The following is a 13,905-nucleotide window of genomic DNA, read 5'->3' as shown; positions in this document are numbered from 1 at the left end:
AGGCTCAGCATTAAGATGGGTAGCAGAATATACTGAGTACGGGGAACAGCGTGGTTAATGTGAAACAAAGCTAAAAAACGCAGCTTGACTGCCAACAACAGGCAAGATTGAACGGTTATGAGGCACACGTGTGACCAAAACTGCTGACTTCACACCACGCATTGTGTTCTGTCCAACCTCTGGTTCTACTTGAGACAATTTAAAAGACAACCGATTGAATTGCTGTCATCATGTATAATCTATACAGTGTGGTGTTTTAATGGTGTAAGCCTGTGTGATTGAAGGTAATGGAAGAGTGATTGCATTTGAGATTTATTAAAGAGAAGGCTATTAGGAGCTGTGTGAGGTGCTGCGGCAGACCCAATTATCATTAGATCCAGTTCAGACCAGTCAGCTAATTGGTGAGGGAAAAGTGAAAGGCTCATTCAGCATCTCTTTGTGAGTTCTGCTTTACAAGTTTGGAGCTGTAAGGATTGGTAAGCATTTGGTCTTTACTGATCATTTTTTATTTCCAGCAAGACTTTTCTTCAAACAAGGAAGATGAAAAAAGTTGATTAAATGATGATACTCAGATTGAATTATACATCTGATTTTGGTAAGTGCAGGTAGTTACTTTTCCTTTTTAAGGATCTTTTTTCTTTTAATATAAAAATTAAAAGCATTCTCAAAACAAATTTGCAATGCCATGTACGAAAGCAGGGTATTATTACGGGCTTAAGAACACTGTTGGTTCTTTAGTTTCACATTTTCTGCGTGCTATAACCCATATGGAAAAGAAATAGTAAAAACTTATATGTGATTACTCATGAAAGTGGCCACATTCTCATTACTTTCATACATTGTTTTAGTAAGTATCCAAAACATACAAGTTTCATTATATAATTTTTCAAGGGATCTTATATCTGTTTTCACTCTTATATGCTTTTCATACAAGTTTCACACAAGACATATACAAACTTTATAAGATTTATATATATCTTTTCCATATGGGAAAACATCAGAAAATTGTTTTGTAGGTGATATCAGTAGCTATGAAGTGCATATTTAAGAGCTTTTCATGGAGCTGCCGTTTCAAGACGTCAAAACTATCACAAATTTATGGTTTCCAACAAGAAAAGAACAGTGGCTTACAGGTTTCCATCAGTATTTAGACTAGTAGGCTACAGAATATTTAGAATTTCTATTTTTAAGATCACTTTTAAGCATAAATGGTAAATGGGCTGGCTGAGCACTCTATGCAACATGCCTCATTCACTCATATTCAGTTTAAATTTTCGATTTCAATTTTATTTATACAGCACCAAATCACAAAGACCAGTCACCTCAAGTTGCCTTGTATTGTAAGGTAGACCCTAGAATAATACATACAAACCCAACAATCAAATGACCCCCATGAGCACTTTGGCGACAGTGAGAGCAAGTAACCTCCGGCAGAACCAGGGTCAGGGAGGGGCGGGGCCATGCTGTTGGGGTGAGAGAAGGAAGACAGGATAAAAGACATGCTGTGGAAGAGAGACAGAGATTAATAACAAGTATGATTCAGTGCAGCAAGGTCTATTAACACATAGTTATGCCGCAATAGGTGTAGGCTGCGGGGGGATTCCCATGATGCATTTAATATTTCTTCTTCAGTCACTTGTCTCACTCAGTAAGGGAGAATTCAGGGTCATCTGGTCCAGCCCTAACTATATATTTTTAATTTTAGAGATGTTGCGCAAATGGAGAAAGCAATCTTACATATTTGTTTAATATGTGTGTTGAAGGACATGTCCTGGTCAAAAATGACTGCAAGGTTCTTGACAGTGTTACTGGAGGCCAAGGTAATGCCATCCAGAGTAAGAATCTGGTTAGATACCATATTTTTAAGATTCATATTCATACAAACACTTTTTTCTACTCCTAGGTGCTTTCTATCTAGCATCATCAAAGAGCAACTTGGGCTTGAGTATCTTGCCGGAGGACACTTTGGTGACTGTCGGAGCCAGGGATTAAATCTCCACCCTTCTGATTGGCAGATGACCTGCTCTACCCCCTGAACTACAGCCACCCAAAAACTACAAATGTTTAGAGAGTGAGCCTATTGTTCCCGTTAACCATTTTAAAATATATAAAAACAGTTCAAAAGATTTAGAACTATTACATGAAAAAAGCAAAGGTGTTGTGTGTTGCTGCAGAAGTGTTTTGAGAGAATTAGCCCATGCTGCACCGCTGCACCTGTGCAGCTCCACTGTCTACACCACATTGAAAAAAAAAAATTAAAAAGAGTGCCACAATTACTAAGCATGCTGTGTTGTGCATTGTGATTGCAGGTCCCTGTGTAATTAGGGACCTGCATCACAGTGTGACCCTGAAATTACTTTCAGCAGGTGTCGTTGTCACCAGATGCCATGCCAGCTAATGTTCCAAATTCTGGAGTTGGGTGAGGTCTCGTCAGGCAGGGGAAATCTGGTCAGAGGCTGTCCTTGGTGTTGAGGCTCTGCTCAGTTTGGCAGTGTCAACCTTCACTCTGGTGCCAACAAATATTCCTTGCCCTACTCCCTACCCTCTAGACAACTGGCTGTCACTCGTGCAGTTCTGCCACACCCTCATATGCATGTGTGTACTTTTCCAACGCAACCAAACATGTCCAAGAAATCCCCTCCTTATAGAAACAATCCAACTGTTTCTTGTGAATGTGCCATTATGCTCAAAAACTTGTTCATGAGCTTCCTTGTTTGTGCTTATGTTGTGTACATCTGTGAGTTCAGTGGAAAATAAACTGCTTATTCGGTGCTTCAGTTGTGTTTTCAGGGGTAATCACAAATGTTGCTGATCTCTCAGCATCGTTTATTATCTGGTAAACAGTGAGAGTGTAACTACAGCCACAGCAGCTTCCCTCCAGCTTTGTCAGGCTCAATTTGGCTCAGTGCTGGCAGTGTAGAACTCAAGCTGTTCTCAAGTGTTGTCTGTCTGTCAACTCACAGGAGAAGCAGAGGGAAGTCAGACTCTTGACTCCAAACACTCCAAACACTTGAAACATGTAAAATATGAGCAATTTGTTGCCCAGTCTGCTGGTGTTGCCACTCATGTGTGACGAGTGTTAGCTCCATCCTTCACAAGCCTTGTTAATATGAGCTGTAGCATCTACAACCAATCTTTTTTCTTTCTTTCTTCTTTTTTTTTAACCACATCAGCTATGGATTTGTGGTGCAGCTTGAGAATCCCTTTTAATCCATCTAATTCTTTCTCCGCACCTAATCCTTTTTTAATTCAACACCCTCAGTAACTTACAAGGAGACAAATCTAAAATGTAGGCATAGGATTTTGTCAGCTTACTTTGGCAAACTCCTTTTTCTCAATTTAAGACCCATTTCACTTTGTCTGGAAGACCACAGCAGAGAAAGCCTTAAGAGTTTAGGTGGGACGTGTTGTCTGGCTACAGGCAAAAGACGCAGATGCATTTGGAGCAGAGCCATAAAGTTCATCTAAGAATGAAGATATCTGACTAAAGCTCTGACGTGAAAAGATTTTTCAGCTGTCACCACATCTTTTCTTACTCTGTTAAACACTGTCAGCATTAACTATTCCCTGAGATTTACCATCGCACAACTTTTGAGACTTTTTGTTTAGTCTGATAGTCAGTCTGGTTGTCTCATCAGTTATCATTAGCTAAGAGAGACTGGACTTGAGGTCAGAGGTCAGAGGGGGAAAAGGGTGTAAGGAAGGAAGATTACTGGAAGAATGTGGAAAAAAAGGTGTCAGAGAGTTGAAGGGTTCAGAGATGTTGAGTTGCTGAAAATGAACAAAACTACAAAGCTATGTAAGCAGTTGTGTGGCTTTCCTTTTGGAGCAACGATGCGGTGAAGGTACTTTAGGAAATGTCAAAGGATCACAAAAGTCAGAAACTGCATTTCAGAACAATGATGAGCTACAAAAGATTCACTACAGTTTTGACCAAAGTGGTGAATAACCTGACAAAGCTGCTGCCTGTGATGCTAAAAAAAAAAGGGAAGATTTGAGTGGCTTTTTTTTTGGCTAAGCTGTTGAAGAAGAAAAAGAGTCTTGCAATAAATGTAACCATCAAACCCGAAGTACAAGAAATCAACATTATGACGGCCAGAATTGCTCCTCTGCCACCGACCACGGGCAGCCGGTCTATCTAGCCTCACGCACCGCAATGTGATTATTAGGCCCTGCTGCAGTCTGGAATGCTCTTTAGTGGTCTGCTGTACTTTATGGTATATGTGAATTATCATTGCCTACAGTTTGCTGACAAATCATGTACTTTCCCACCTCTCCGGTGCCCCTTTCATTGCTCACTTACGACTCTTACCCACAACTCTCTTAGCCCTCAAACTTATAATAAAAACTAATTTGGTCTCTTGGGAAATCACGCCAACTTTAGCTGAGGAGTGGCACCAGCTCCAAGTATCCCATTGTGCATTACGCATGATTCATTCTTCTGTTTTGTCTTTCCTTCTTATTCTCTCTGCCACTCACTCCATATCCTGATTTTTATTTTTTTTTTGCCCCATAACCCCCACCTGCCCCTCACTACAGATGAATGTGCTGCAAACCGGGGCTTCAACAATGTGTTTACTGTGAACACTGGACATTCATTGGATGGGTGCATGAACTCCACTGGCAAATTCAATAGTCTGGCTTTTAGTGTCGTCACAAAAAAAGATGGGGTCTTTCTTCAGATTTCCATTTCATTCACACAGAGCTATTTGTCAACTTGGTTATGGGTGAATCCGGTCATTGCACAGTGAAGCCCCTTTCAAGCTCCAGCGATACTTCTTTGCCTTTAGGGGTAATTTGAGAACCAGTTACGATAAAAAAGCAGTCGAAGGTCATTTGGTTCTGTGTGATGCAATGTAATGAATCAGACCCATAATGCATTAGCTTTGCACAAAGGCAAGATGAATCAATGGGTCTTCCATTATCATAACTGATTTACATTCATAATATGTATTATTACACTCAAAGGGGATCTACTGATGGTAAAGCGGCCTATTGTGCTTACGTGGCACAATAGGCCGCCAGTTCTGATGGATTACTAGATACTTGAGAACAAGCTATCAACAACAAATGGCTTGTCCTCACCTATTATGAGGGGCCCAAAAAAGGTGTTTAGACTGTGTCTTGAAGGTAGTTTCCATCTAACACCTTCATTAGAGGAGAATGCATCCTCAAATACCCCAACAGCCACGCTGAGGAAATCCAGTGTTAATGTAGAAGATGCCCTCTTTGTGGCTTCCTGCCAAAGATGCAACATTTTCACGAGCGCTTTACGGACTGAGCTCAGGTTTCTGGAAACAGTCAGAACAAACTTATGGCAAATCCCATTCAGTCGCAGCTCTGAGCTCTGCTGAAGGAAGCATATTTAGTGAAATCGGTTAACTGAATTTTTTAGCAATAAGATAAGGCACGCTCTAGGTTTTCCATCTTGGGATGAATCAACTCACAATTCAGTTTTTTGATCCAACACACGTAGCTAAATGTAGATTTTCAGTTTGGGATGTTGTTCAGCATATTTCTTGAATCCTTTTGACAACTATTGTCAAATGGAGGTCCTTTAATTCTTCTTTTGTCTCCATAATGTTTTGGTTTTTTTACTTATGCACATCTCTTGTAACATAATAGTGGTGCTAAAGCACAATTTTAATTTATTGAAAGACAAAGAAAGCCCATATCTAGGATAGGTTCGACAATTTCTGTTTTGAGCATTGTTTAATTTGGTCCAAAGTCAGGTCCAAGAAGCTTGAGTTAATAAAAAGAAATTCAAGTTTATAAATCTAGTGCAACCCTGTATTAATTTCTCCTCAGCTGACCGGCCACAGAGATTAGCTGTCACCTGCTGCCCTCTAGTGTTAGACACCGCAACATACAACAAATGGGATCAACTTTGATTGTCCACTTTTTAGTTCCTTCACAACTGATATATGTAGAATTGTCCTGATATTTGATTATGATGCAAGTTTCTGAATAATTAATTTATAAACCAAATGAATAAAATTTATTCATTGATTGATGGGCTGCACGGTGGCGCAGTGGCACTGTTGCCTGAGTTAGACTCCACCATCTGGCTGGGGTGTTTCTAGGTGGAGTTTCTATGTTCTCTTCGTGATGCGTGGATACTCCAGCTTCCTCCCACAGTCTACAGAAATGCAATTAGTGCGGTTAGGTCAGATATATGATTCTAAGTTGCTCATAGGTGGAAATGTGAGCGCAAACGGTTTTCTGTCTTTATGTGTTAATTGGAAGAGGATGGACATTAATAGACTGATATTTTTAACATTTTAATTCTTTAAGTTTAATTCTTTATAGACTTAAAAAAAACAGAAAGTGCAGTTTATTGTTGTTCAGTTGTGTCATTTCCATGATCCTTAATGAGTCTTAAAATGAGTCAAGGCCAGTATATGTGAGCATGCTGAAAAAAAATAAACCCCCCAAAAACATTCACCAACAAGATAAACCATTACACAACCTGGCTCGTGTAACAAAATTCTCCTGCTGGTTAGAAATGAGAATCTTGCAAATGCTAATGAACAATGTGACACCATAAAACAACCTTCATATAAAAAAGGCTTGTTTTCAGTGAACCTGTGAATAGAGCCAGCTATTAAGTCATTCAGAGCTATACGTCATCTTAAAAACTTATGAAAGAAATTCCCAGGAGATAAATTGTAATCAAAACTTACTTTTGATAAATGACTGTCATATCAATCACCCATACACAAACCACAGCATTGTGTAGTTGGAGAAAAAAAGGAATTACAGAACTAGCTGTATGTGCTCCTGATTTTGGTGTGAGCTGGTCAGGCTGTGTTTGGTCCTTCTGGTTAAAAAAGGTGTTTGAAATCGTCAGAGCTTAAAGAAAATAGATTTGCATCAAACTGTCTTTAGTGAGGCGAAAGTTACAGCAATACATCTACTCTGCCTGCATACACACATGTAATACAGGCACCATGTATAAAAATACAGCACATGTGCAGAATGTTCAATGATGTAAATGTGTAAAAATTCATGTTTATCATGCTAACCTAAGAGCATTTCAAAATTTCTGTATTTATTTATCTTTTCCCCGCTCACCCTTCCTTCCTCCCATTATTCCCCCAACCCTTCCATGCTCTAAAACACTCCAGGAATGAGCCGGGAAGGCACGGCATCGGTGTACCGTTTCCAGTCTTTGCCATACTTGCTGCTGCAGCGGTGTTCATCGCGAACACAGCGGTGGACCAGCAAGATAGTCATGTAAACAATGTAGAAATATGGAAGCATGTGGCCGAAACCACACGAGGCACAATAGGCCAGAGAGCCCATCAGGTCACCGGTGTAGTTGAAGTGCCGGGCCACGCCCCAGAAGCCTGAGGTCAGGAGCTTGCTGCGGTGCATGCCGCCATCGGCGGAGCGATATGTGCACTCAATCCATGTTGGTTTGCGGCCCCAGATGGAGCAGGAGCCCTCTGTGCGGCGGAACAGATCCTTCTGGTGGTTGGTGGAGCGAAAGATGTAATACCCAACGAGGCCGAGCAGCAAGACGGCGAGGGCGTGGGCATCGGAGAGCTGGACTGGGTGGTACACCAGGTACAGACCCTGAAGAGAAATAAATGCATTCATTCTTAATGGAAGCCATCTGATTATCAAGGTAAGAGTATGAGAAAAGTAATACTGATGAAGTTTAATCTTGTTTATCCTTTTGTGTGTTTTTGAGTGTTACCATCTATATATTTGTTACCTGCAGTGTGTAGAGGTATGGCAGCCAAACACAGTCTCCCCAGCCCAGATACCATCCAAAGTGGTCATGACAGATATCGATGGTCTTCAGGTACCACGCCTCATTCCAGAAGAAGTCCAGTACATAAATAGCCTATCAGAAGCAGAGGCTTTTTACTCAAATTGCAGCTTTAGACTTCAGTTGCTTCGATTTTCATCCAACAAAGGTTTTCTTTAAAGTTGCCCAAAACTAAAATAGCCTCAGTGAGCCAAAAGCTTCGGCTTCAAAGTCATATATGCTCAGTTTCAGACAGGCTTCGTACTATTCCTAATACGGTCATCTCAGACACACAGCACTAAGTGTGAGCACAGAAGCACCGCCCACCTCTTGTTCAAACTCTGTTTATTAGGGAGAGTGACCTTTAAGAGAGAGGAACTAAATCAAAATCAGGCTGAGGATGAACTGAGAGGTAAAGTAAAGAGAGCTCAAGAATAAAAATGTCTTTCAGCATTATGGGTCCGCTTTAATGAAACATGTTGGAAATATATCATGCACATCTACACACAACCTTGACGTGAGCATGAAGGATGCAATGCTCTGTTGTGTTTTAAGTTTCACAACATAAGGTGGGTTAGATAAACTTGTTGTACTAGGATATAAACCCGGATACTGACAAAAAATTTGAGATAGTAGAAACATTTAATTTAATTCTGAAAAAATAGAAATGTAAAAGAAAGAATTAATATTTGCAGATCTAGTTTATTTCTATGTCAGCAATCGAAGGTAAGTTAAACCTGACCTTCTGTCGTTGAACACAGTCTGTACCAAAGATCTGCTGAGTTGCATTCTACCACTGAAACAGGTGACACTATCTAATCTACTCATCAGAGGCTTGCTCAGGTTAATCAGTCCGCAGCCATAGTTCACCTGTTATAATATGACTGGGCTTTAGAGCTGCCAACAGAAGACTGCTGACCAAGGAGCACTGTGAAAGTAGGACACATCAGGGCTTTTCCTGCTTACAGGAATTTATGAGCATCTTGAGGAGGTTTTATCCGAAGCTCGATGAAAACATTTTTTTCCCCTTGGTTTTTGATGATGTCAGTGAGTGCAAATACCTACAAAATGGCCTTCTCAGACATACAACTAGTTAAAGCTTCTTTGAATAGGGGCAGCAAATCTGGAGCTAAAAAACACTCGTTTCAGGGCTGCAACAAGACTAAATAAGAATGATTTTGAACAGTAAACCTTGCAAAGCCACTCTAGCAGTGCAAGTATAAAAATATCCTCTTAAATCATTCAACTTTCACCTGAAATTGCGAAAGAAGATTCATTTAATTTAAACCTCGTCTTACCTGCAGTACATTCACCAGGATCATGGAGTTGGTGATGTAACCGTAGAGTTCTTGTTGCTTGGCCATGTAGGACAGATTGATTAGAGTCCAGGCTACGATGCCGGGCCGGCCGTTGAAGAATAACTTGAAGTCAAACCACTTGCCTATGCGGGGGTTGAACTCAATACCCATCATGTAGTTATAGAAGATGTTCCCTGTGAACTTGCTGTATAGTCAGAAACAGAGATGGAAGAAAACATGTTCAAAAAGTTGCTTTAAACTTCTGCTCCTCCTACCTCAGTGACACGTGTGCATCAGTACTCACCAGTCCTCAGCGTTGGTGGGGAAAAGATGCGCTTTTATGAAAGCAAACGTGGACACAGCATAGCCCAGTATGTTAGTGCACCACAGCAGGGGGATCCAGTTGTCGAATATGATCGTGGGAGAAAACCAGTGGAAATAATGTGCGTTGGCAAACCACAGTGCATGAGTGATGAGCCAGCACTGCAGTCCATTGATCTCATACTTGTTAATCAGGCCTTGTGAACAGAGAAAAAAAAGACAACTATTTCTACATACTGCTTTGATAATAAAAGCCAAAATCTATTAATCTTTTCACAGGCATGGGTATAAAACAGGTCCTCATAATTAAACAAGTGCTGTGGACTGATGAGTGGGTGTATGTGTGTGTTAATCACCAGCTGGGGTTCGTGCTCCTTCCTGCACACCACCAACATAGCCAGGGATGAACTTGTGGGTAATATCAGGAAAACACATGTACAGGAACACCTAAAGGAAAACACAGAGCATTTGAACTAAAAGACAACAGACAGTTTCTTTGAGTTACACTGCCCTCAAACTCCCCTGCTTACCTGGAAGCTCACCCAGACGGCATAGATCTTAGCAGCTGACCACGAGAAGGAGGGTGCCCGGGCCCAAATGGAGAGCAGGGTGGCCTCTCCTTGGTACAGATCCAACACAGGCTGGGTGATGGAGCACTCATACTGATCACAGGCCATCACAAAGTAGAAGACAATGAAAGGGGCAAAGCAAAGGAGGCCGATTACACTGATGAGGGAAAACCAGTCCACCTCCCTGTGAACAGATCATACATGCACACAGATACAGTGTGAAGACTTCAAGATGAAACATTATTCACCTGTTTCATCTTTCTCTAAATGTGAAATGTGAGTGCAGTACTCTAAACCTAAATACTTTGAGCCTCTCTTAAATAAGGGTAATAGGACCACCTAGAGGTACTTTACGGTACTGCATAGGAAACTGAAGTTTATTTTGTTTTGTTTTGGGGGTTTTTAACCTATAAACTATCTATTATGAATAATTCCTAAAATTAAACATGTATTGGTTAAACAAAATAATTGCTAAGATAAAACTCCATTTTAGTACCAATCAGAATAAAACCTCACTGATGGAAAAGGCAAAAGATTACGAGAAAGGATTACAACAAAATAAATCCATCTATCCATTCTCTTATCCTTTGCAGGCTCGCGGGGGACGTGCTTCATGACTTGGTTCCATGAAGCTGGTTTGTACAATAGCAGGAAACTAGAACAAGAGAGCACCAAAATGGAATGCAGCTGTTTTTTATTCTCTTGCATTACACATGTGAAGAGTACAACTTCTACCAAACATCACATGATTCAACAAAAAAGGGAATTATGCAGTTTTTTTGTGGATTATCATTAAACTTTCATTTCTTAGTCAAGCATCATTTCTGCAAGGGAAACCATCTTAGCCATGTCAGCTCTGTGGCTTCGGTAATGACCGACTGTCAGTCTGAAATCGATCAAAAACTGTTTAATGGACTGGCTCGAAATTTTACACTGACCTTCGCTTGCCCAGGTGATCAATTTTGCTCCTTAGCAGCTCATCCTTCATCACCAGCAGGTAAATATCATTTGACTGGTCTTATTGTAGATATTTATGGTCTCCAGGTGACAAATCCTAAAGCTGCAGTTATTGTCTCTAAATAAGTTGCTGGATCGATTCTGCACTGATGTACCACAGAGATGACTGCAGAGACTCGCAGACCAGCCTGGTTGTTAAACTGGGAAACAACAAAATGTTCCGTGCCAGCATACCTGACGACATATTTGCAGCAGGTGAACGTGAACTGTAATGAGTGCTGCTCTCCTTGTGTTTTCAGGGAAATAAATCAAAAAAAAATCATAGGATAGACTGACATTTATTTTGGGTTATACATAGTAATTAACAGCTTAATATTTCATCTAAAGTCATCATCAGCTCCAGTTTGTGACAATAATGTGTTTATGATCAAACACTTGTCAAAGTAACGACAGTCTCATTAGCCTCAGACATACATTCTGATTAATTTTTAATCTAACCACTTCCCCCTGGTGCATTACTCTCTGTTTACATATCTGTGTGTCTTCTCCCAGCTTTGTACCAAGGCTCATTTGTGTGCCATGAATATATGATGTGTTGATCAAACCATTTATGATGCCATATCCCAATGACCCAGATAAGTCTGAAGATTGTGTTCTGAATTTCATGGACTTGTTTAACAAATTGTTCCAGGATGTTGCTGAAAAAGCGGTGTGTCAGTGTTTCCATTTATAGTTTGTGGAAGATTTCAGTTTTTTTGGTTTTTTTTATAGTCTTAATCTCAGTAGAAATTTTCTGGCGGTCCTCAAACTTTACTTTGTTATCAAAAGTTAAATGCAACAGCACTTTGGTCTTAAAACTCAAGACTAAACTTGAAATCACTTATTGATGTCAGTTAAAAACCAACCAAAATACCAAGTGGTATTTAAAGACTCATTCATCATCCTGTACATGAACGTAGACATGCTTACATTATGATCATAATAGTGAGATAAGGGTTCGACTGCAGCTTGTTTCAGATAAATAAATAAATGCAATTGCATGTGTAGAGAGTGAGGAAATAGTAGCACCGTTTAATTGAAGCGTTTTTGTTTTTAAATTTTAGAGCTTAAGACAGTTCATTTTTAAGGTCTGTGTTCTCCTGGCTTAAAAAATGCATTTCATGGAGTAATTAAACTCTGTGTCAAGACTGCTCTGTGTATATTTAAGCCAAACACATCTATGCATTTTAACATTATTTCTGACTATATGATAAACAAAGATTATATGTTTTTAATGTCCGAGTAGATTGTTTGCAGGAAAGACTCTCAACAACTTTTTTAGGACTTTCTGAGAAGTTTGTCAAAACTGCCAAGGAAAATTTAGGGTGTTTTTTCAGTGAATTCGACTCACCACGCTCTCCCCCACTGTGCTAGCTGCTCCTTCTGTTCAGATCTTTTCCCATTGGCACTGTGCTGCGGTCGTCTCCTGGTGGTCTCCATGGTCACTGCTCCACTCAACTCTGGTGAAGAATTGTGCTATTAGTTTACAATCTGTTATCTACAAATGTGCTGCACTTTGTGCACCACTGCGGTAAGTCGGTCAGATCCTCAGTAACTTTCACTGAATGTACCAGCAGTAAGTAACAGCCTGTTATTAATCAAACAGATGTTACCTTCCAGTTCACATATTGACTCTTTTGTGTGTACTTGCTGAACAAACCCTCCAGAGTCACAGTGTCACTGCAAATCTAATCATGCAGCTTACTCCACAGGCTGCACGTTTCTAAACAGATAATGTGCTAATTGGAGGAATAAAGTGCAAATCCTTGGAGATGTGCGATAACAGACAGACCCAACTCGTTTAACAGGAAACCTGATGGCACCTTATGCATGAAATCTTTTATTCTTCTTTGTATCTGTTTCATTTTCGCTTCTCTCTTTCACACACAGACACAGTCACGTCTCCTCCGTGTCATGCATTCATGCACTGTTGCTTTACAGTAAACTTAACTGTAACCCATCCTAAGCTAAAAAAGGTAAGTACTAAAACTTACTTTCCAGGAATTTGCATTACCTGCACAAACAGGGGGCGGATCCCCAGAATGTGACCCTGTGAACCGCCCCACAAACATGAGTAACACAAATGCACACCGTTCTGCAGCACTAAAGCTACAATAACAATAAAACTGGAAAACTTCAGTTTAAAACACTTAAGGCTTTCATGTATACAGTCCAAACAAGTAAAAACACGCTGTTTTTAGCAGCTTCCTGTAGAAAGCTAAATCTGACGGGGGAGGGGGAAACCCATCGTTGTATAACGTAAACAAAACCTTTAATTTCCGGATTATGTGTTGATAGTATGATTGTTCAGTACATACGTCTGTCTGTCTTGCAAGATCCGCTTCCCATAATGCAAACTTAATCTACCGTGACCATACAGAAATAACTGCGTCCTTTGTTCCATGTACAGTGAATTTTAAAAAGCACACTCACAATTTATTTACGGAATACCGTTAAACACACGCTACACAAATGCACCGTGACCCACTCACCTGTAGATAACCGTAACAAATGAGGGACAACCTTCTCTCCACTCCTTTCCTCTTGCCCAGGTGTTGGTTATAGAATAACAGCTGGAGAGAGCTCACCGTTCAGTTACAGACTCCGCCTATAGCGCCATTAAGTTGTCAGAGTCAGCCAATGCCAATCAAGAGAAGGCGGGCACGGGAAGAGATTCTGATTAGTGATTGGGTGATGCTGACTGGAGCCACAAGCGCCTGATAGCGTCACTTGTGGTTGAATGGTTCAGAAAGACTAGACAACAAACTTCCGACACACACATTCTCTGCCCTTTGACATTTGAGGATTAAAAAGTAAATGTTTTTTGGTTTGTTTTTTTTTAAATGTTAATTACAATAATACTCAAGATATATGTAAGAAAATGACAGACAATTATTCAATTATTGTGTTGACATCGATACACGACAGATTTGGGTCTCTTTTCAAGTAAATAACTAATAATAAC

The 13,905-nt window shown here is 40.3% G+C and overlaps 1 protein-coding gene across 1 annotated transcript; it reads right to left on the bottom strand.

Moving 5' to 3' along the window:
- Positions 1 to 6,270: 6,270 nt before the first annotated feature.
- dhcr7 (7-dehydrocholesterol reductase) lies at positions 6,271 to 13,561 on the bottom strand. The gene is made up of 8 exons (XM_005929222.3): positions 13,433 to 13,561; positions 12,292 to 12,400; positions 9,906 to 10,128; positions 9,732 to 9,822; positions 9,359 to 9,572; positions 9,055 to 9,259; positions 7,721 to 7,852; positions 6,271 to 7,578 (listed from the first exon to the last, which is right to left on the bottom strand). Exons 2-8 carry the CDS (start codon positions 12,378 to 12,380, stop codon positions 7,114 to 7,116), a joined length of 1,419 nt encoding a protein of 472 aa, XP_005929284.1. The 5' UTR covers positions 12,381 to 12,400; positions 13,433 to 13,561; the 3' UTR covers positions 6,271 to 7,113.
- Between the last annotated feature and the right edge of the window lie 344 nt (positions 13,562 to 13,905).

This window comes from Haplochromis burtoni, unplaced genomic scaffold, assembly GCF_018398535.1.
Source record: "Haplochromis burtoni strain Fernald_Lab_line unplaced genomic scaffold, NCSU_Asbu1 Contig_121, whole genome shotgun sequence".
Classification (NCBI taxonomy): domain Eukaryota; kingdom Metazoa; phylum Chordata; class Actinopteri; order Cichliformes; family Cichlidae; genus Haplochromis; species Haplochromis burtoni.
Note: the sequence above shows the minus strand (reverse complement) of the source record. Positions and strands in the feature narration are given on the sequence as shown.